Below are 23807 nucleotides of genomic sequence, written 5' to 3'. Positions count from 1 at the left end.
GCAGAAAATTCTTTAGATGTGAAAGTAACTTCTAATTTGAAGGCTAAGAAAGTAATGAAGCAATGTATTTTTCTCCCTTCAGTATTTATTCAATACTTCTAGCCACACATAAATACTTAAATTTAGATTATCTGCTTTGCTCCACTACAAACACTTGTATGTTCACTCACTAAGAGGAAAAAAGAAGCATCAGGCACTCCTTTATACAACAGGTAAGTAACGGTGTGACATCAAGCCAACAGAAAATCCTAAGTATATCTGGGAAAGGCCAATAGTACTTAAGTGTTTCATTCATGTTTCCGTACCACTTTTCTCCACTTAAGGAGAACAAATAGTAGATGTTATTTTCCAGCTAATTCTAAAGAGACAATATACTAGATATGGCTATTAAAATGAATGGTTAGAACGTTCAGTGAGGTTACAAATATGTAAATAGATTGAGAGGGAAAATAAATAAATAAATAAAGTCAAAACCAGAGAAGCCCTTCAACCTTCGAATTGGGTTTTAGTAGATCTGCAGAAATGAAAGCCATAATTTGCTGTTCCCCGAATGACCACACTTCATCACACACTAAATAGGTAAGTGGAAATTCTTACCTAATTAAAAAATATGCTGAAGTAAGCAGGTGCCATGTAGCACAAAACAAATATTGATCATGATTGTCAAATCTATTGCAATATCTAACCACAATGCTTTATAACTTTGTATAACTACTTTCACAAAAACCTGTCATCAAATACAGGCCCACCTCTTATTTATTCCTGTGTTAGAAGAAGATGGCCACATAAAACTCCTGTCTGGATTTTATTTCTGGTGTCCTAGCTGTTGTGTTTGTATCGATGTTTGATGCTCAGCCAATTACTCAGTTAAGAGCATTCTCTTCAAGAGAATAAAAGCTGATAAAATGTCCATAAAATCTTGCAAAACACCATTACTAGGGTCTCATAAACATTAACATTTCTGGTAGAGTTTGGGGATTTACACCTTGTGTTGTCCTTTCACAGAAGCAAACAAGCACAAAACCACTGTAATAACCTCTTGAAATCAGATAATATTCCAAGAGCTCAGTTTCACTGACAGAAGGGGCCTGGGCATAAGCCAAGAGGCCCAGGTGCACTGTGTCATGCCAGTATTTAATGCAGCCTAATATCAGATAGAAGCTAGTGAGAGAAAATACTCAGAATAAAGTACAGATAATAGCACGGACAACCACTCATTGCTAAATTACTTCTGCTCATCGTGCTGTGAGCTTTGTATTAAATTTTTTCTGTCAAGTGGCAGGAATCATAGGGAGAAGTGGCTCAAAACTCCCTTCTTGTAACCCTGGATAAGGATCTATAATATTAGGCTTTCATATGATAATGGCAAATGATGCCCCTCTTTGAAAAATTTCAGACTGGTAATGAAAGTCCTAATCAGATTGTTGTCGCAAAGAGCCAGGAGGTGGGGAAGGATGCCTTTCTTTCCCTTCCCCCGTTAGCCAATTCAGCAAACTTGACAAGATGGGTTAAAGTCTTGGGGAATTTATCTTACATGAATTTCCAACAAAGCCTGTGGGTTGTTTTATAAAACTGGACGGTAGTGCTTTAATAAAAGCTGCACCACCTGAGGCATTTTCATTAAAGGCTCTCTCTAGACAACATCACAATGTTTGCATTATCCTCCTACACTCCCAAGAGCATACGAGCACTACCTTTTCAGCAAGAGTTGATATTGTGTGTGAAGGCACGAAAGAAGATGATTAGATATTGCTTTTACTCACAAAGTATCTGCTTGCACCAATGCTGTGGTCAGGATTAAAATTCATTGATTTGTGCTGTCCACCATTTGAATGGTAAATTAGTTTTTTTTTTTCTCAGGAAAGATATATTCTGAAGTTTTTAACAGTCAGTCATGTGAACAAAGATTTTAATCCTAACCACACATTATTCTCAATGACTGTACTATTTATGCTATCAGGGCTCTTAAATAATGACAGTAATTAGCCCATTAGGACACTATAGAAAACAGGTGCAAGGCTCTGGAGTGGAAGCATCAATATACAGTATTAAGGAACTCTGGCATTTAAAATGATTAATCTGTTCAGTGTGTTTAGCAACAGGAAACACAAATCACTGAATTCTGAAACATAATGTTATCACTGTGGAAAAATTTCATGCACACACACTGAATGCATATTTAGAAAGGTTCCCTGACGTTTTCACCCATTTCAGTGGACTCACCATCTGTGTAGACTTCTCTGCGCAGATGTCCTGGCTGGTGTTTTTGCTTTTTGGCAGGTCGGACCTTCTGTATTACAACAGCACTCATGTTGCTGTCGGTAGATACGGGGCTGGTGGGTCTAGGACAGTGTGATGCATGAAAATGTCTACGGCCTGGAAATTGTTACAGAACAATGGCTATTATTTTTTTTTTTTAAATCTAAAATAAGATGTTTTATACTTTCCCTTTTCACATTGGAATGACCTAGCTATATCAAACCTGAAAATACACTGCTGGAAAAACAATAACCTCCCATCCTTCCTGAAATCAGTTTTAAGGTGAGCTATAACTAAATCAAAGCAATTGCTGTCCTATCAGTAGGCAGTCTGGCTTAGTTGCACAGAAATTAACTAACTGCTTAGTAGCTGGTAGCTCCTGCCCCAGGAGCTCCAATGAACTCCACTGGCAGACAAGCTTAAGCAGGCTTCCCACCCAGCAAGAAAACATTTCACTTTCAAGATGGTTTCATCTTCCCTGGGTCAAGCAGCACAAGGTCACCCATGCCACAAGCAGAGTAAGTCACCAGAGGGTCTCAGGTACAGACGTCCCCTACGCTGCCGTGAGTGAACTACCACAAATGAGCTGGGATATGTAACTGGCTTATTATCACAGCTTATTTGCAGATAAGAAATGTCACATTTTTGGGATGTGTAGTCATGTGTAGGTAGTATCAAAAGGAAGAAATCACTGCATATTGTGATCTTGACTGTTGCAAAATTATTTACCTGTAGTAGTAATGGGAGGTAAAACCACGTTTTCTATATCTATAAATATGAACTTAAATCTATAAATATGAACTTATATGTATAAAATGAATAAATGTATACTTATATGTATAAAATAAAAATGTATACTTATATGTATAAAATGTATACTTATATGTATAAAATGAATAAAATCCTGGCCCTGTGGCTATGAATGGGAGTTTTGCCACTTAGTTCAATTGGCCAGGATTTCATCCAGAAGTACTAAATTACCTCCCCTCTCACTCTTCATGATGAACAGCTGTGTGGAAATGAAACAAAGGACTGTTAACGGGGTGAGGATATCAGAAATGGAAGGAAGGTTGCAAATCTGTGGAGTTGGGGTGGACACACTTATGCGAGTACCTCTTCACCAGGTCTGTCAGTTTAATAGGACTGACTGACAAAACATTCATGGATCTACTTGAAACCTGCATCCCCTGTGGTATTCTTACTTCTTAGATGAACTGTAACAACACTGATTGGGCCTAGTGAGGTTACTGACTACCTGTATATATCCAGTGTTACTAGTAACCGGTGTGTTGTAAAATATTAGATATTTCAAATACCACATTTCCAATGGCGATTCAGGAGAAAAAAAAAACCCATATGGCCTTGTTGCATATGCATAATGTATAAACAAAACTGCAACTAATAACAGCTTTTAAATTACAAAGCCAGCACAAACCCAGTTGATCTCAGTAATGTAGCAGTAAGAGCTTAAGCAGCATTCTCAGAAAGATAAAATGGAAAACAAATGTATTCTAGGCTTTGGGTTTTGGTTTTTTTTTCAAATCCAGGGGAAATACAACTCAAGGTTTACTATTTATTTGGGCATTTCAATACAGAAGGATTAAATCTCTTATGAAGAATAAGTAAAAATGCTGGTAGCATTACACTAGGAAAAGGAGAGAATTCTCTAATACCTTTTTTCCCCCACTTCATTCAGTTCTGGATGCAAATCCACCAGTAGGGTTATGGTTTGGCAACAATCAGTGAGACCAAACTACTTATGGAATTACCCACTAAAACCGATGTAGAGCAGCAATTTATTGGAACTTTTTCACCAAAACCCCTTTTCTGACTCTTCCACTAGTGTAAACTGACACACACACACAAATTTCTAAATAATCATAGAATGGTTTGGGCTGGAAGAGACCTTCAGATCACCCAGTTCCAACCCCCCCGCCATGGGCAGCGACACCTCACAGTAGATCAGGTCGCCCAAGGCTCTGTCCAACCTGGCCTTTAACACTGCCAGGGATGGAGCATTACCACTTCTCTGACCAACCCGTGCCAGGACCTCACCACCCTCACAGTAAAGAACTCCTTCCTTATGTCTAACCTGAACAACAGGAAAATAGAGAGCAGTAGAGGATAAATAACATTTCTCAGTGGCCATTTTTCCCCTCTTCTCTCATCAAACAGAGGACAAACTCACCTCCTGCTGCATCCTGCATCTGACGTCTGGCTACTTTCAGGCCCGCATATTCCGCAGCTGCTGCAACAGCCTGTGCAAAATCTGCATCGGTAAAAAAGGATCCATCGGAAGAGCTAACGCTGGACCGCCCGCTTGAGATGTTGTCTTCTTCGGAGGCTGAACCCCAGCCATTGATCATGGACCCTGTTACAGAGCTCTCCAAATCCCCAACGCTGGAGGCAGGGGTCTGCTCAAGGCCACGCAAAAGGAGCCTTCTGCTCTGCATCTTGGCAACCTCGATATCTGCCTCATCCTCTTCCTCTTCTGGTGCGTCAGTATCCATATCAGAGACCAAGGGCCCTGAGATATATCCATAGGTATGTGGTGGGGAAATAGGCCTTGGAGGGGGTGGAGGACTCACAGGCTGACGTCTGCATAAAAAGACAAGGGTAAAAAGGACTGAGGTCACGTAACGCAGTCAGAGAAAATAGTAGATTGATGAAAATACTCCTTTTATTTCCCAAGACGTTTGATTTGCCTTCTTAAACCAACAATATTTATATCTGAAAGGTCCAGGGTTAGTTGCTTTTTTTATAGTTTTTATTTTTTTCTGTGAATCAAAAGTGACTTAGTTTGAAATCTACCACAGAGAAATCTGACTTTCAATACAGTTCTTTTAATGAAAACTGGCTTATTTTGCATAAAGCTGTTCATTTTTCCTAAAGTAGCACATGTACAGCTAGGCAAAGAGGTGGTTACAGTTCGTGTGACTATTTAAACATTATTTGTGCACCCTTGAGAGTAGTGTCTGTACAGTGTTCTAGAAGCTTGAGACTATCAACATCAATAGATGCCTCTATCCAAATAGATTGCTCCATAAACATTATTTTCCCTCCACCCACCCCTGTGATTCAGAAGGAGATGAAAAGATACTATTATTTCATTATTTTTCAAATTGGTCTAGGTGATAATATAAAGAAAGAATTCTCCACTGAAATGTTGGTTCTAGGTCTGAAGGATACCAACATGCATATAGATGTATGGGTTAATTTATTTTGAGCTTAAATCATCAGTAATGGTGTCACCAGCTAAAAGAGGCAAAGCATTAGATATCATTAGACCAATGCTCAGTTTAGTTTATGCTTCACTCAGAAGTCTCAGGTAGAAATGCTATCAACAGTTTTTCTTCACAGGGCCAGAGGCATGCTCTTTAACTGCGATCATCCAATAGGAAAAAGTACTTTCTGATGCAATGCCTGTACTGATAGCTTTGCTTACCAGGAATTTCTACTGCTTTGCAAAAAAATCCAAAGTAATTTTCCTCTGTCATTTTTCCCTATTTTTATCTCATTGACAGATGGTGACTCTCATAAATTATTTTCGGTTTTTTGGGGGGGGGGGGGGAATGTAATTTTTAAATTTTAATGAATGGGAACACTTACTAATTTTGAAAGGAAAATTTGGCATGGAAAAACCTAATACTTTGTGGCAGGAGTAAGCTAGAACCTCCCTGGGCTACATCATGTAGCCACTGTTTTCCATTTGCTGCATTATGTACTGAGCGGAATGAAGAAAAGGTCAGTTAGGGATATATATCCAATAATCATTTAATACCACTTCACCCCCATAATCCCAGAAGCCATTGCTGCTTGGAAATCTCTACCTGCCTTTGACTAGAGACCTTGCCCTATAGTTTTACTGCCTTAATTTAAAGCTCTTGTGACAACTGTCCTTATGATATATTTGCCAGTCTTGCTATTCTCTAGGTTTTGGTATTAGAAGACAGGCAACTGGTTACAAAATAGCTAAGGGTTCTTGAAAATACAGCTTTCCTGCCAACCACTATGGATAGGCTAATAGAGAGCAGCTGGTTCATGGGCATACAGAATTCATACTACTTTGTTCTCTTCATCTGATGCAGTGGTTCTTGCTTTAACAGTGACACTGCTTACCAGCTCAGCTCTTGCTTTAACATTGACATGATCTGCTATCTCAGTAAATCTTTAGACTCTTTCTCTGCTTGTCCACTCTTCCAGAGCACAGAGTTCTATTTCATTTTGCTATACTTCTAGCAAGTTGCCTGGACAGAGGAGTATTATAGTACACCATCACCATCATCATAATCATAATCATAATCTAGATGACTGGTTCAGACCAGAAGTTGAAATAATATTCAGGTGAACCACCAGTAAAGCTAATGAAAACTATGACAAACAGTATTTTAGACATTATTTTCACTTTAAAGTCACCATTTACCCCCACCACCCCACTCCAAATGATACAGAGGCATCACTCAGAATGTATTCTTAATGGGCAAGTATTGTCACATCATATTCAAAACAGAAACGCCCCTCGAGATCATTCAGTTCCAACCCCCCTGCCACGGGCAAGGACACCTCACATTAGACCATGTCACGCAAGGCTCTGTCCAACCTGGCCTTGAACACTGCCAGGGATAGAGCTTTTACCACTTCTTTGGCAACATGTTCCAGAGCTGCTCAGCACAGTACACCCAAAACCTAAGCAGCAATGTCATGGGTCACATCAATGCCGTTAGATGGAAAAGGTAGCCAAGCCTTACAAATCAAGTAAATGGAATTATGTGAATCTTTTTAACTGATGAGTTGGATGTAGCAAAAAGAAAAGAAAGAACACTTGAAAAAGTAAGATAAAAAAGACAAATTTGGTCACTAGAAATTCTAAGACTTTTAGCAAAGCTAGACTTAATCATTGCACTAAGAACAAAATAAGTATATATTTTTTTTCAGTCCACTCAGTGAATAAGCTGTATGCCCTAAGAGGCTTTAACTAGAACATCCTTCTAGATACTTCCGCCACTAGTTTTGATGACATTAATAGTGATTAACCATCAGTCTTTGTGTTGCGCAAACCTTCTACTTCCCAGGCAGTTGCTGGCTGGTTATGCTTGCTTGCATACACCTGCTCCACTGCCCACTCTGTACTCTGTGTCAGTATGCATCTTCCACTCTCCAGAATATGGTAGCTGAAGTTCTGGAAAGTCACTCACAACATTTTCCATTAGTATCCAGCTAGTTTAACCTCTGAATAACCCAGAAAACTGAATGATTAAAGTGAACACTTCTGTGCCCCGACATATCAGGGCCAATGGAAATTACACTAAAATATGATTAGCCACCCACTAATAAAAAAAGTGATTTTAAAGAGGATTTTATGAGCAAGACAGAGGAAGAGAAAAAGATACCCAGGACAAGAAGTGTTACCGTAAAGAATGAAGAAAACAAATCAAGGCAGAGCAAGTAAAAGTGGAGAACAAAAGTAATAGCAGATACAGAACCTTAAAAAAAAAAACAGATTAGTAACTACTGCTTACTTAAAAATGGTAAACATTAACTTAAAAAAAAAACATTCTGGAAAATACATCCATAAATGTCCAGTAAGCTACATTACTGGAACCAAAATTCTGCAGTCTACTTGGGAAGCTCAAATTCATTTCATCATGAAAGGCCTGCATTTCCCTAAAAACAGAAAGTATGAGTAGAATATTGCAGGTAAGTTTGCATGTTTGTGCTAACAATATGTGCAAACCACTGAAGGAAAAGAAAAATCATACAAGAATTACCATTTTGGATGGAAAAGCTGTGTCTTCTTCATTAAAAGTAATACAAGTAAGCATCATACATAAAACTGGGTACAAACTGGAACACAAGAGGTTCCACTTAAACTTGAGAAGAAACTTCTTCTCAGTGAGGGTGACGGAACACTGGAACAGGCTGCCCAGGGAGGTTGTGGAGTCTCCTTCCCTGGAGACATTCAAAACCCGCCTGGACACATTCCTGTGTAACATTATCTAGGTGTTCCTGCTCCGGCAGGGGGATTGGACTAGATGATCTTTCGAGGTCCCTTCCAATCTCTAGCATACTGTGATACTGTGATACTGTGATAAAAAGACTCATTCAGAATTCACTGTTTTATGGAAGAGAAGCTGTGAGAGTGTATTTGGAAAACAGTTTATACTAAAAGCAACTCAGAGAAGGAACAAAATATCCCTATAACAAATATCTATTAATTTTGGTCATTCCTTTAAATAAGAGTAGGTGGAAATGTTAAGAGAATTTTGCAAGCAATAATTTCCTGTATTAGGATTTATGAGAGGAGGAAAATCTATAGGTTATATAAATTATATATTTATATATAGTCGTACATATCAGTGACAAGTTAATTGCACAGTTACTGTGAAATAATGCATGCTATTTTATGGTAATAATGCAGTAAATCTATTGGAAACAATGGAACTGTAATTATATGGTAAGCTGTGTTAACGATACCACTTTAATATCCTGATGACTGTGAATTTAACTTATGTCAGCATTGTATGTACCGTAAAGTGATATACTGCATTTCTTTCCATGGTATAATAATAAAGTAACTTAATTACACATTCCTTAGGTTACAAATAGTTCTAGCATCCCAAGTTAGAACTTAAATACTAACAGAATGAATATCATGGGAAAATCTTGCCCACACTAAATTCAACAGGAATTTTCAGTGGGGCTAGGATGACTTTTGTCACACCTCTCTCACTACATCTGCATTGACACACCTCCGGTCAGGTTGGTGTTGTATGTGTCCCAGATCCTCCTGACAGTCCTGTAACATGGGCTGGAGTTCTTCCTGGGGAGAGGGGGTGAGAGTGGCAGTTGACTGATGGCTATAGGAGACAGCGGCTGGAGAGGAAGCTGCTCCTCTGACAGGTGGAGTAGGACCTCGCTCATCTTCTTCCTCTTCCTCTAGCTCATCCTGCTGCAGATACATCCTTGCAGGTGGGACAGGACATGGAATTTCTTGGTCATAGCTAAAATGATTTTTTAAGAAAATAAGTACTTAAATTTTTACTGTGCAATTAGCATATTGGATACATGTATAAATAGCCAGGAAAAAAAAAATCATTGTATATGTGCTCTTGGGAACAGCTTAGTCAGATGTACTGAGTGGTCATACACCACTGTCAGTACGTGATCCTAAATAGCCACACTACAGCTAGACGAGCAGCACTAGAATGGCATTGAAGGAAGGTCTCACTGTCACCTTGTAGCGCAAATTACAGTTCAATTATCTAGTGATTAAACTGAGGAATGGATGATGTATTTATTTTTCTTACCTTTCATCCACTGAAAGACTGTAATCTTCACTATTGCTGTGGGGAGGTGGATGTGCTGGAGGGGGGGGAAGAAGATCTGCCCAGTTCATGCCAGCTTGCTTGGGAGCTTTTGGGGTCCGAGCACCCTTCTTGTGCCCTTGACTCCCTGTGAATAAACAGCAGTACATATTTGTAATGCTTTTAAGTATCTCCTCACTGCTAGCTCTGGAAAGCAAAATAACCCTGGTCCCTCCCAAATGCTCTGGGAATTTACTGTTGTGTTGAGTTGGAATAAACTGGAATTACTATTTTTTACACCAATTAGCAACTGCAGCTTCTTTGTAGAACTGCTCTACATTTTAAGCAGTTGAATTTAACCAGAAACTTTACACAGCACACAAAAAAGCACATAGGATAGAAAACTGGAACTGTTAATAAATAGTCAAGATGTGATAAAACCATAAATGGATTCTATAAGCAATGTCATTAAAAGTGAGCTTCCTACTTCTATTAATTACATTATAGATTATCATCTAAAACAAATGAGCTGTAGACATATTTTCTGAAGTGTCTTTATACTATTTAATTGCTCAAACCTGAAATACAATATGATATAGATATGATCTATTAAAGTTCCACTGTTGCATTAAGTCGCTGAATATATGTAATTTGTACTTGTCCACTGAAACATTTTAGGCACAATGAAATGAATAGTTTTAGTCTAAATGGCAGGTGCAGTTGAAAATAATTGCTGGAGGAACTAAAATAACAGCAAAAAAAAGAAGAAAGAAGATCGACGAAGTGTAACACAAATGTTTTTGACTACTATAACTGGGAAATTGTAGCTCATAATAGAACAATGCAGCTTCAAGAGTTCCAGTAACTTTGAATAATACTAGTTATTCAGGTGGTCTTGAATTTTAACTTTGGACATGGCTATGATGAGAACTGACTCTACCACTCTTCCTTGGTATACATTTTTATCTGTCTTTGTTCTTGTTACTGCTTCCATTGTAGATAAAGCCACTGCATTTTTGAGTATGTTTTAGAATCCTTCACATTTCTCTCTTCATAGTCTTATATTACTTTAGTTAAACCTTATACACATGATGAAATGTGTTGTAGTGAGATTTAGGAAGCTTGTTTTTCTCACTTCTGCTGTGTCAGATTTTCCATTCTTACAGAGGATAGCTCTGCTTATTATTGTCCCACTTTAGCTGCCAGATACAAACATATTTTAGCTATGTACCATTATTTTTCCTGGTATCTCAGTATGTCAAGCAAGACCCAAACTATCCCAAGGAGACAATCATCTGCATTCTTTACCCTAAGCACCATGATATATACGAGATTCAGCACAATTAATTTATTACTCTGGTCACCTTGCTTCATTCCTGCTGGAGTCCTTGGTATACGACTACAAATTGTTAGTATTATGAATAACCGCAATAGATGTCAGCGTGAAGAATACCACCTTCTCATTTTTAATTTGCATGGCTTCATACCCGATATGTTTCCCACTGAATTTCAGGTCTTTACATCATGGAGCACAAGCTCAGCACCACATCCTGATGTTGTAAACCTGGGAATGGGCAAAAGGCTGGCTCCCAGAAGAACCTGAGCACCTTGAATAATCAGGAACTGTGCATATCTCAGCCCAGCCACTGACACTTAAGGTCACCCAAAGGCACAGCAGGCTCATCATGTTTATGCCTCCATTGTGCCTCAGTTGCAATCAGTCAAGATGGAGTTCAGATTAGGATTAAGGTAACTGATCTATCAAAGACAACAGCAGAACAAAATGTGAAAAGTCCTCACGTTGGTTAGCAGATGTAAAGTCCAGGGCACTGGTGATTACAACAGTAACCCTGTAATGGGCTAGATGTAAATAAACACAGGCTAAGTATCAGATTTACAGTGAAGCCCTAAACCAAGCCTATGCATTGTTTACAGTTTAGCTTGAACATTTCACACACCTCTACCAGAAATTAAACCTGGAAGTGAACAGGTTATACCATAATGAGAACCCACAACTTTTGCATGAAACCATACGCTGTGGCTCCAACGCACAGAGTGCAACTTTAGTGCCCTGATCAGCATTCTTCAGCACAAAAAGCCTTTTTTTTCCCCCTAGACTTTTTAGTGACAGCTGAAAAAGAACTTCTATGACTTGCCCATTGGGAGCCCATATTATTAACCAGGAGGGTGTTAACATTATGAAATCCAGCTTTGATTTGATTTCATGACTTTCACAATTTAGGACAATCAGTTACTTAATTGACTATTAGATGGCTTAGTGCCACAAGGATGCAACAGAAATACAGGCACCTACTTGGCCAGTTTTTATGCTGTTTAACAACCCTGTTGCTGCATTACTGGCAGTGGGTTCCTCTCCATCATCCCTTCTGTAAGCCCAGTAACCAGTGTTAACCACAGCTAGCACTGTGCATACCGCAGTGCTAACTAAAGCTAGTACACAGAAACCACTCAGGTTTGGAAAACACTGCAGATACTCACCAGACGTACTACTACCTCTGTCTGAGCTGTTGTAGGATCCACCTGTATTCTGGTCGTATGACTGGTTGTACGGAATAGTTGGAGCAATGTTGTCGTTCACCCGGTAATCTGCAAGTTTAATAGTACAGTTAATGCCACCCTTCAGAGACATATCTACTTTTAGACACCTGCTTTGTCACACAAAGTAAGATCTGAAAATAGTGAGGAAGAAATTCTTTGAAATAATCTGATAATCATGTTTTATTTTTATCTTGTCTCTAATGATAAGTTTAAGGAAAATCATGGGTAGGTAGCAGCTCCACAGCAAAAATAAGGTAAAACTAAATCCTATGCACAATGCTTCTGCAACTATTGTCTCTCTGGATATATACATGACCTGTGTGATTGTCATCTTGATTTATTTTCCAGGGTTTCTGCTTAATTTATGCACACAGGCAGACAATGGACTGTGGTAGCTACTTTTTGTATTTCAAAGGTGACAGCCCCACACAGGAGTCAGGCCTGTATTACAAGGGCTGAATGATCTGTTGGAGCAACAATGCAGCTCCCCAGAATTTGGTTTACAACAGAAGAGGTCTTTGTTTAATGCCTGCTGGCTTCAAGAAGATTTCTATTTACATTGGCTCATGCAGGTTCTAGCTACAGGCAGGGGTTCTTTTTTTGGCTAACGGCTGTTACCATAACTTCCTTCTCCTGGCTGTTACCATAACTTCCTTCTCCTGGCTGTTACCATAACTTCCTTCTCCATTTCCAAAGCACTCGATACACATATGGTTACTTTAAATCTAGATTTGGTAAAACTTTATCCGAAGAAAAATACTCATCTGGCAGAACAGTACTCATGTAAAAAGGAACTGCGATTTAGAGAGAACAGAAAGGAGCCGAGTTACTCTTCATGCAGCAAATAAAACTGCATCATAAACAGAACCACTGGATGTGAAGTAGTGACAACGAAGCACAGCACGTAACTCATCAAAATGGTTACTTTCCATCACAAAAGCTTCTAGGTATAATCATCAGCAAGACGGCTTCGACTTAGGAAATGAGAAAACCCAAATCAGAATATTGACTCATAAAATAGCAAATCAAAACAAAAATAAACAAAACTAAGAATCCGGTCCCCATCTGCTGCAGAAATGTTTGTGATAATGTAAGCATGGGAAAAAGAGCAAAATGATAGATTCCACACCAGAGTGTATTCTGTAATAGTTTCTCAGCCTAGTTGCATTCCAGAGACCAAGCTGAAGCCCTACATACCGCATATGTTTACACAGAGGATAAACAGTAAATCAACACTCTGAAATATGTATATAAGACTGTCAGCAGACAATGCTTTAAGGGGGCCTTTCCACACTACAGTATGCTAGAGAATATGCAGCTGTAATATACACAGTTTGAAAGATGCAGTATCTTCCAGGGCATAAAAACCAAACCAGTTTTAATACCAAACCCGATATGTAATACACAGTTCATGAAAGAAAACATAATTACAAAAAAAAAATACACTTTCACCCTCCAGTAAGGAGCCACAAAAACTGAATTTTCTTTTGACATGTTTATGTCAAGGGAAGGTGTCACATTTTATATTGCCCTTTGAACTCCTCTGTGAGTAGATTGGTCCGGTAGAAAAACCAACATTCCTGTAATGAAATGTACCTTTTTGCTGGATAACTTATCACTATGCCATCACCTGAGTTACAACAATCCATGCAAAAAGTTCCAAGTTAGAATGGGTCCAGTTCCTAGGGATACTGTTTTGCAAATCAGGTTATTAAAAGAGGTTGCATGGTAGCCTGGAGGACTGGCAAGAAATCACATACCTATTTCTTCCAACTCCCACACATTATATTAAAGAAACATGCCCTCAAGCCCACAAAAGTACATTCTGATGTTTCCCGTTAACACTGAAATCAATTTATTTTTAGCTTCTGGATTCACAGACTTCAGATATGGTAACAAAGGAATTTAGTTTCCAAAACTGTGTGCGGAAGCATTGCCTCTCAATATGTGAATCGAAGGCTTGCTAGGAACAAGTATAAAATGAATTCGATCACTCCATTTGTGTCCCCAGTGTACAACACAATACAATTTTACAGAGTTTGATATGCAAAATTTCATTCGTTTACATGAACATGTAGATTTAATTAGTCTCCATCCACGACTGGGAAGAATGGGTTGACCTATTTAAAATTTAAGGTAGAGTATAATGTGACGACCATGCATCTGGCTTATGAATAAAATATCTGGCCTCTGTCCTAACCAATCCCTTAACTACTATTAAATTTAAATTAATCTCAAATCCACTGGAAATGTATTTTGTTTAACTAATTTCTAAAGATGCAGCTTTTTATTTTTTATAATAAATTCAGTATCTGAAGGCTATTGTGGTGCTAATTAACTCTGTGACAGTGCTAACTGTGTATTTCTAAACCTAAAGAGGGAGTAGTCTAAAAGCACCACTGAAGTCTGTAATTGCTGAACTTGAAAGCTTTAGGTCCCAGCACCAGAAGGTCAAAACTCCTCTGATACCTAAAGAGGAGAAACAAGCTAAAAGCTCTTCACCTTTGTTTAATTTGTTTTGCTCCATAATGTTGTACTGTATGGGTGCAACCTCTTGCTTTTGCTGAACAGAGGGTTTCCAGTGTTTCTCATTCGTATCCCCGCTGCCATTGTTAACATTATTGCTGATATTTGACTGGATGAGTTGAGTGGTGGCATAAGGAGTGGGCTGCCCAGGCTGGCTGACAAATCTTCCGTCCTTTAGATTTGGACTATTGAAGGTTTTCATCTCATTGATTTTGTTGCTGAGGTCCACGTCACCATAAACAGTTGACTCAGGCAACATCAGGTTTGTTTGCTTGTTGTCCAGCTGATTGTTGTAATTTGCTATACAATCGGCTAACCACAGAGGAAAGAAAAAAGAAAAGGTCATTCTGTTCGCTTACACTATACTTTCAATGAAATTCCCTTTAAAAATCTCTTAGTGTGCAACTGTATGGCAAATCTTTTAGTGTGGAACTATATGGCTTGCATCCACGAAGCAGAGATACTATAATTAATTGAATATTTTACAGACTATTATTTACCTTACAAGCTACTGCTGCAAAAGTGGTGTTCACTGTTTTGATTCACTGCAAACTCAGACCTTCTGAATTGTATCTACAATGACTTACCTTGCTAGGCTTTTTCTACAGTGGCCATGTAACATTCACATTTTTAGACACTATTCTCTAGCAGTATAAGGTATCCAATCAATAACTGGTTAAAATAATTTGCATTGAAAAGAAAAATCAAACAAAACTTAAGAGTTGGAATAACTGAAAATGTCATGTCATGTCATCTCAACAGCATTTAGACTCTCTTATACTCATAAGAAACAGAGATACAACAATATTTACTGTATTTTTTATAAAACCATTTTATAAAACAGACTAAAAAATGATCACACATGAGAGAACTAAAGAGAAACAGTACAATGTAAAAGGTATTTCAGTACCCAGTAGCAAGTCTTTATTTGATCATCGTTTCCTTGTACAATCATATATTTTGGTTTGAAACAGAAAGACAGGAAAGCAATCTGGTAATTTTGCTAGTTTTCAGTTCCTTTGGATATTGCAAAATAAGTAATACCACAGTAATATAATTGTCCTGTATGTTAAATATATATCACATAGACAGTGTGAATTCCTTCTTCTAACAATTACTCCACCATGAGATCACCACTTACTCCACAGAGTAAATTAGACATGTACTGATGCTCTGGTCATTATTGTGTGAACCAGTATATGCCTGCCTTCTATGTTCTTTTGCCTTTGCATGACAGCAGCTCCACACACTTTCCTCTCCGTATCCAGTCCACTGGAAGAATACTGAATGGAGTAACACAGTCTGCAGGTCGGCAGTTAGAAGACTTGGTGAAACTAGCATTCAACGATCGCTGACCAAAAATTCTCGTTTGCTAACTGATTAATGCATCAACAATTACATAACAATTACCAGGAATACAGTTTTCCTCTTTTAAAAGATGTGGTACCTATGCTAATTGGTACCTATTGATTCAAAACCTGAAGTCCATTACCTGTGGCCACAATAAATTTACTAGAGAGGATGCCAAGTAAAGCTAAGTACAGAATTCAGGATTTGACCATCATACTAAATGAAGTAACTACTAAATATATAGAGGATGACAAATTTAAAAAAAATTCCTAATACATGCACCTTTTTTGAGAAATATTTCCTGAAAAAGAGAGATAAAATACTACTTGACGAAGAAAATCACTGATCCACATTTTCAGTGATTAAGGAACAGTATCAGAACACGTCACATACAGTTTATCATTGCCCCCCAGCTTGTGTTTTTTGAAGGTTTTACTGTTTGATATATTTTTCTTTCTTATGTGAGCTGCTATTTATTGCTTCTGCTATTTACTGCTTTACAGTCTTCAACTTCTTGATTTCTACTTTTTATATGTTTTTTTCATTTCTGCTTTTTCTTTTGAAAACTGAAACCACACTAGTCTTTCCTCCTTTCCAAGTTTATTGTTTTATATTGGGTGATTATGCATCCAGCATATTCTTCCTTCCTAATACCTCGTACTTTGCCATAATATCCTTGCAGGGTCACTTATGAAATGAATTTTTACCTCCTTCCATTTTCAGCTACATATGATTTGTGTGTAGCACAATATAATCGATACAATATATGTAATAGGTACATTTTCTTACAAAGACACATTAGAATTCCTCAAAGTACTTAAGCAAAACTGGTTTACCTATCTAACAGTAGATTTATTCTGTTAGATTTTTTTATAACATCTACTTTTAGAACAAGCCGTTCCTACTCTGTAGACTTGGAAGAAAATACTATACTTAAAGGAACAGTTATTTAGCACACTTGCAGCTATCTATCTATCTATCTATCTATCTATCTATCTATCTATCTATCTACCTATCTATCCAACTGCTGCTTCAGAGCATAAGTCAAGCCCAAGCTGATAAAATTAAGAATATTTGCCAGATTTTCCAGGACAGAAGAGAGCACTATGAGCATCTTGTCTGACCCTCAAGCTCATTAGCTCTACTTGAAAGGAAGGAATCACTTTGCAACACAACCAAGCTTAACATAAAAGCTAAACTGAGAAAGGATCCACAGCACCTCATGACAAGGTGTTATAATAGTTTACAACCCTCAAAAATGTGCATTCTCTTCCTTTTCTGAATTTGTTAACTTTCAGTTACTAGAACTTGGTATGTCTGTACTTGTCACGATAAAGTATCTCTGCATCAGGAATCTTTTTACATAGGTACTTGTGGAAATGATATCCTCAGGCAGAGTAAGATACAAGTCTAACGTTAAAATATCTCACCTTCCTCTGAGGCACTTGGCACTGGTCACTGCAAGAGAGCATTACTGCAGATGAATTACCATTACCACCATCTATGAATTATCAACCATTATGGCTGGCTTCACATTCATTACAGGAAGTAATGGTGTTTAGCCCTTGTGCAACTTCACTGTAAGTAATCATACTCCCTCTCTGAAACACTGGGAAATGCTACTAGGTGCTGGGAGTGAAAAAGACTCATTTTCATTCCTCACCAGTAATGCAAACCAGATTAAAACTAAAAGAACCTAACATCCATTTAAAACAAAATGTGCAACAATTAGCACTTCCAGATATGTATCTACAGCTGTGCTCCCACGGAACTCATGAGGTTTTCTTCAAGAGCACTCCTGCCCAAGCTCCTGGGAAACTACCACAAAACCTAACATTTCATAATTGCTTTTAGAGTGTGAACTTTTTTATCCACATGCCCTAAACAGAAAACCAGCTATTCATTTTTGTAGGGAATGGCACCCCCAGGGAAGTACTGAATGTGCCAAAGTTGACTGCAAGTACTGGAGCAATGTTTCACTTCATGCTTCCAATCACACCCAAACCAGAAGGAAAATCTCACTAGTGTCTTTTTGGCATTTCTCCTCCTCTATTCAAGTAACATAGATGTACAGAACAACCTAAAAATTACCTTAGCTGCTCTTTTTCAGATGCTGAAACATATCAGTTCAGTGTGACTTTTGGTAACATTGAACTCTGCAGGGGATCTTCAGCACACAGCTTGCTATAACTATCCAGAGGGGACCGAAAAAAAGATATCAAAAAGGGGACCAAAAGCATCACCATAACATAGAGGAGCAACTATATTAAGCCTAAATGCATCGTAAATAAAACCCCAAACAAACCTGTACACTCTCTCATATATTAGATGTACTCTGTAAAGAGGATTCCTTAGCAAGGTAGAAACATATCTAACCTGGTCGACTGTACGTCGTAAGGTTGCTATCACTGTTTCCGTTGCCAGAGGTGCAGCAGTTGATGGAGCAGTCATTGTGATTGTTCCCTGTGTTAGGCCAAGTATCTGCTAGCCATGGCTGAGTGGCTGGTTCACTGATGTTTAGGAGTCCTGGCCTTTAAAAACAAAGGTTGGTCATTTCAAAACTTAAACAAAGCATTTCCACATTGCAATTATATTCTTCTCAAAAGATTAGATATGAGAAAATAATATCAAATATTTAAAGGCTTGAGCATTAGAAAATACAACTTAATTATTCAATGGGCCTCTGGTCTCCTGTATAAATTGTTCCTTGGTTAGACACTGAACAGCCAAGGCCAGCATCAATTCAGTTTGTGGAACTACACACACGCATTGCATTGGGTGCAACATTTATCTGTCCCTTTGTTTTGTGGGCTTTTTTGTGGGCAAGTTTAATTTCTCTACCCTTTCTCCTTTTCTTAAAGAAATGAAGGTTAAAAAGGGGAAATTGGCAAGTCAAACAGAACAGAAAATTCACACATGGAAGCAATATGGATATGTGAAAATAAGAGCCGAGTTTGGATACGAACACTCCCAAATTCCTATTGATTTATGAAGCCAAGTTCTCCTCACCGTCAGATAGTACTACAGCAGTGGATCAAAGGAACACTGTCTCTTTCATCATAGGATTTAACAGGCAACTTTCCATTCAAAATAGTGCAGAAACTAGTCTCCATAATATTAGAAGTGATGCTCTTCAAAAGTAAAATATGCTAATCCTCTTAAAGTTGAGAATACAAACTGCATGCATTTAGTTGTGGGCGATAGTCTGTCAGCACCCCAGGCTTAAGTCGTAGTCTTAGAGTGATATTTAAAAGAGCTATATGTATATATATTTCTTTACTGAATATATCATCTAAAAATTTAGCATAGGAGGTGATGGGGCTTGACTCACTGTCAGGCTAACAATCAGCCGTACACTAAACGAGCATTTTTTGTAAATCTGAAACAAATGCACAGCTATGTAGTTCTGCGAGCAGGCCAGCTGATTTGAAATACTCTCTGCTTTAACACTCTGTTCTTACAGTGAAACTACACGTCAAGGCATTTGGAAGAGACAAAGCCTTCCAGAACGTATCAGTACTTTCAAGACCTCTGAACTGGATTTTTGGATAGAGGGTTAAAGGTCTTTTGCTTCTAAAATTCATTTTTCATTTACACCTGCTGTCATGTAAGAGATGTGGTACGAGGTATATAGTAGACAAAAACTCTACTAACTGGAGCCATTTAGGTGAAACTTAGGCAAGAGATGTTTCCATTACAACTCCATAGCCTGGTAATAAGTAGGGGTCACCACTGCCAAAGATCTTTAACCTTTGCAGCAAATTCCTTGAATCTTTGAATTACTGTACAGGGTCTGGGGTAGGAGTGGACAGAGCAAGTGGCTGTGTGGGTGCTGGCTGGAGTCAATCCACCACAATACCCATTCCTTGAATCTTGTCTAGAAAAGGGATTACCACAGAATTGGGTATTTTTCTCAGCATCGCAGAAACGGGGATTATGTTGAAATATATCACTATGACATTCTGAATAATGCTTTAAGATGCTCACATAACTGCACCTGGCAAAAATGTTAAACCTCTCCAAAACATTGCAAATACAACGTAAGGAAGCAAAAACTTCAGGTTTGGAAATCAGAGGAAGGCTTCATATGTAAAAATAACATTATTTTCTTTATATTACAGAAGTATGTTTCATATGGTACAACATCATGCATCTTGTAAATGCTATATACGCAAATGGACAGAAAACGCATAGATGTTAAAATCTTGAATAAATTACATTGTTAGATTGTGGCCCTGATCCTTAAAACTAGGATAGTAAAAAATTATGCTGCTTCTTAAACAGGTGAAGTTTAGAATGGGTATAAGGAGGAAGTTTTTTACTGTGAGGGTGGTGAGGCACAGGAATGGGTTGCCCAGGGAAGTTGTGAATGGTACATACCTGGTGGTGCTCAAGGCCAGGTTGGACAGAGCTTTGGGTGACATGGTCTAGTGTGAGGTGTCCCTGCCCATGGCAGGGGCTTGGAACTAGATGATCTTAAGGCCCTTTCCAACCCAAACTATTCTATGATTCTGTGATTCTCTAGTAGCGTCAAACTGACTGTGTACGATGTAAACGCCTCAGGGTTCATTTCTGTCCTCTAAGTCTGTGTGAGTGTGCTTTGTCTAGCTTGCGCTATGGGAAGAGCAAGAAAGCACAGTGGCACAGAGAACACAAAGGACGTTAACTGCGTACCTTTTTGAACAACCTTCTCAGGGAAAGAGAGGGTTCATCTCTGTTCTCTCTCATTTTCTCACTGTCCTGGGGTGAAGGCAGCAACCCAGTGATTTACAGATTTTTCCATTCAACAATCACGTGGTAACTGTTCTAGAGGTTTTCCTCCATGGTTTTATGGCCATGACAACACAGCAGCATGCAGTTCTGGACAGAGATATCTGCAATTGCTCTTAACATGATAGGTTCAGCAGCATCAGGAGAGTCGCCTCGCCTCTGCACAGACTAGGAATGTTTAATTTTATGCCTACTCTTTACCACTACTGAATTTTTGTACAGTCTTGCACATTAGGAATCACAAGATGCCACCTGTGAAACAGCAACTGATACAGGAATTCATGGCCCAGCTGCTCTCTTAGATTTTATAGTTTATCTCAGTATCATGCCAAATCTTTAACTGAGATGCTTATAAAAAGGCATGTTTGAATGTGAACTACAAAAAACCCAAAAGGTGTGCCACTAAAGTGTCACTGCTCTGACCTGTGTTTTTGCTAAAACCTGAAGAAATTTCCACCTCTACACAGGAAAACTGAATTACTGTTTTGTCCACTCTTATTGAGCAATGACAAGCCAGTAAATATGTTTTAGTTAAATCCTCAATATGGAACGGGCTAGGTTCTGAAAGTGGGGGATTTTAATGAAAAACCCACCTGTTTCCTTCCATGCCCTATCTCTTGTGAGTGATGCTTTGCCTGTTTTACATCCACAGCAAGGCCTTTCCTTAAAAAGCCACCCTTTAAGCCGTTTATGTCTTCAGCAATTTTTTCCAGTAAACGTTTTCTTTCTTTGTAGTGTTTGGGAAGCAGCTATATTTCTTAATCCTCATAAATGCCAAGACTTAATTACTTTTATTCCCTTAATCAGCTGGTAAACCAGGTCTTTATTTTGAAGTTAAAGTGCTCCCTCTGCTGCTCATTCTTTGAGATGCAGTTTTTACAGGTTAATAAAGCTGAAAATACTACAACTCATTCTTCAGAAATCAGCCCAAAAATTCAAACCATATAACCTCCTTCTGAACAAAGAAGTATACGACCAAATTTATCAATTAATATAATAAATTAAAACATATCTCTGTAAGCGATTATTCTGCCATCACTTACAAGGACAATAGCACTCCTGACACCCTCTAGTTGCACACAATTTATAGCTTTAAAAATAAAGCACATAATTACCTGCCTCCACTGCTTACGGCCTCTCCTCCTCTCTGATACGTTACTGAAATAGTTAAAGATAAAAAAAGGGAAATAATTTAAAAAAACGTAGATTCCTTACATAAACCCCCAGACTCCTTAAATAGGAGTATTAGATTTGCCTTTGTTTCATTTTAGCTAACACAATAAATGTGCATTGTTTAGACATTAATTCTGAGTCTCATTCTGCAAGCTATTCCTTCAAATATGTGTTTACACATAGGACTAGTGTTGCTTGATAACTGCTAGTCTTAGTTTCAACAAAGTTATGCATTTCGGTTCTGTTCTGAATAACACGAACACACACATGTATCAGTTAAAGAAAGCAGGAAGCCATACATCAGGTTGAACTTATCCTTAACATAACTCTGCTGACTTCAGTAGAGTTACTCTGTGGAAGAATTTTGGTCATATATTTGTTTCATGAATGGCTAGATGTTAAAGCTTTCCTCTACCTTAATACTTCGGTAAGATTAAAGAGGTATCACGATTCTATAACAAGCCTTTCTTCCAATGGAAACAACTGCTCATTACAGCTGAACGTACTGCGAAAACACTTGCTCTTTCTGAATGCTACTCCATTACACTCGTGGAACAAACGCGCTCTAAAAGTCCACAGCAGCTTTACATTTTATAACATTTTACAATTGGATATAGAAATTATGCTTTTTAATATGAAAATTTAAATGAATAATCCTGGCAAAATACGTCTGGCATAAAGAGCACTTCCTAAATTAGAAGGAACAGTTTTGCTAGCATTTTAGAAGCATTAGATATTAACAAAGTGGACGTCCACATGCATTAATTTGTTGGTATGGAGTGCATATCCTTCACGGGAAGCATCATGGTTGAAAAGTTAGTTTTTAGGATGAAAACAAACACCCAAGAAACAGTGCCATAAATACTGCAGGTTTGCATTCAGTTTGGCAAAGAGTTAAGGAGATTGCCTCCCCTGCAAACGCTGATGGATTCTACACTTTCCAGCTAGGAATGTGCTGAAAAAAAGCAGCCAAATTCTGCTCTTTAGAAGAACTCCAAACTGGGAGTCTGCAAGAGAGAGATAAATGCTGGCAGTGATTACAATAACAGGATTAAACTGTAGGATGAATTGCTACAGGTAAGTCTTTTACTATAGGTAATGCTAAAGAAGAGGGTCTGGTTCCATTTAAAGTAAATGGAACTAATGACTGGGATACTGGATTGAAAAAGGATTTCCTGCCCCCCTTTCCATGTTTTACATGCTTCGTGTTTCCTCTAATTTTTTCTTTGAAAATCTCAGTGTTATTTATTTTGCAGCTCTGCTATATCTTAAGGAACCCTGACATTTTCTTTTAATGATGTTTTCTCAGAATCCATCTGAGAATATATGTCAGCTAACCTACCAACCTCTGCAGAATTTCCATAGTATGCTACTATTGTGACTGCAATAGGAGCCCCCTGTTAAGCCAACTGAAGTGACAGCTTAATAATAATAGTTTAAATTAGTCTCCACCATGGATCTCAAAGGACTTCACAAACACTAAGGGCCCCTCTGACTCATGCCAAACAGTAAGCAACTCCACTGAACGTAACAGGATGACTTTTGAAACAAGATACTATTCAATGGGATAAAAAGCGTGTGGATAAGAATCGAAGCCATTACTATTAGGTCTGTGTGTATGAATGCAGGCAGACACGAGATTGGGTCACCTGTGGTCCAACTTGGAAGGATGGAACTCTGCTGCACAGAGGTCAGGTCAGTGCACTGCTGATTTTGAGCATGCAGAGGAGGGGGCAGGAGGGTTTTACCCTGCCTGGATACGCCACCAAGTCTCATAGAACTCTTGTGAAAATAAGGGATTTAGAACAAAGGAGGAAAAAGCAACCTGTCCGTCCACTCAGGCTGTAGCTAAAAGTAATGCAGTAT

At 38.4% G+C, this 23807-nt stretch overlaps 1 protein-coding gene across 1 annotated transcript in view; it reads right to left on the bottom strand.

The window, feature by feature from the left end:
* ROBO1 (roundabout guidance receptor 1) overlaps positions 1-23807 on the bottom strand; it is a 707322-nt gene that overhangs the window by 8940 nt on the left and 674575 nt on the right. The window contains exons 22-29 of the mRNA XM_057404322.1: positions 21884-21926; positions 18375-18529; positions 14625-14960; positions 12063-12170; positions 9567-9711; positions 9009-9260; positions 4448-4857; positions 2224-2376 (exon numbers count right to left, since the gene is read on the bottom strand). Of these exons, the coding sequence (XP_057260305.1) occupies positions 2224-2376; positions 4448-4857; positions 9009-9260; positions 9567-9711; positions 12063-12170; positions 14625-14960; positions 18375-18529; positions 21884-21926 (1602 nt within the window). The remainder of the gene's footprint in view (positions 1-2223; positions 2377-4447; positions 4858-9008; positions 9261-9566; positions 9712-12062; positions 12171-14624; positions 14961-18374; positions 18530-21883; positions 21927-23807) is intronic.

This window comes from Pezoporus wallicus, unplaced genomic scaffold, assembly GCF_028554395.1.
Source record: "Pezoporus wallicus isolate ANWC-B61680 ecotype Strahan unplaced genomic scaffold, APGP_CSIRO_Pwel_v1 contig_5922, whole genome shotgun sequence".
NCBI classification, from domain to species: domain Eukaryota; kingdom Metazoa; phylum Chordata; class Aves; order Psittaciformes; family Psittacidae; genus Pezoporus; species Pezoporus wallicus.
This window is presented reverse-complemented; position numbering and strand designations above follow the sequence as displayed.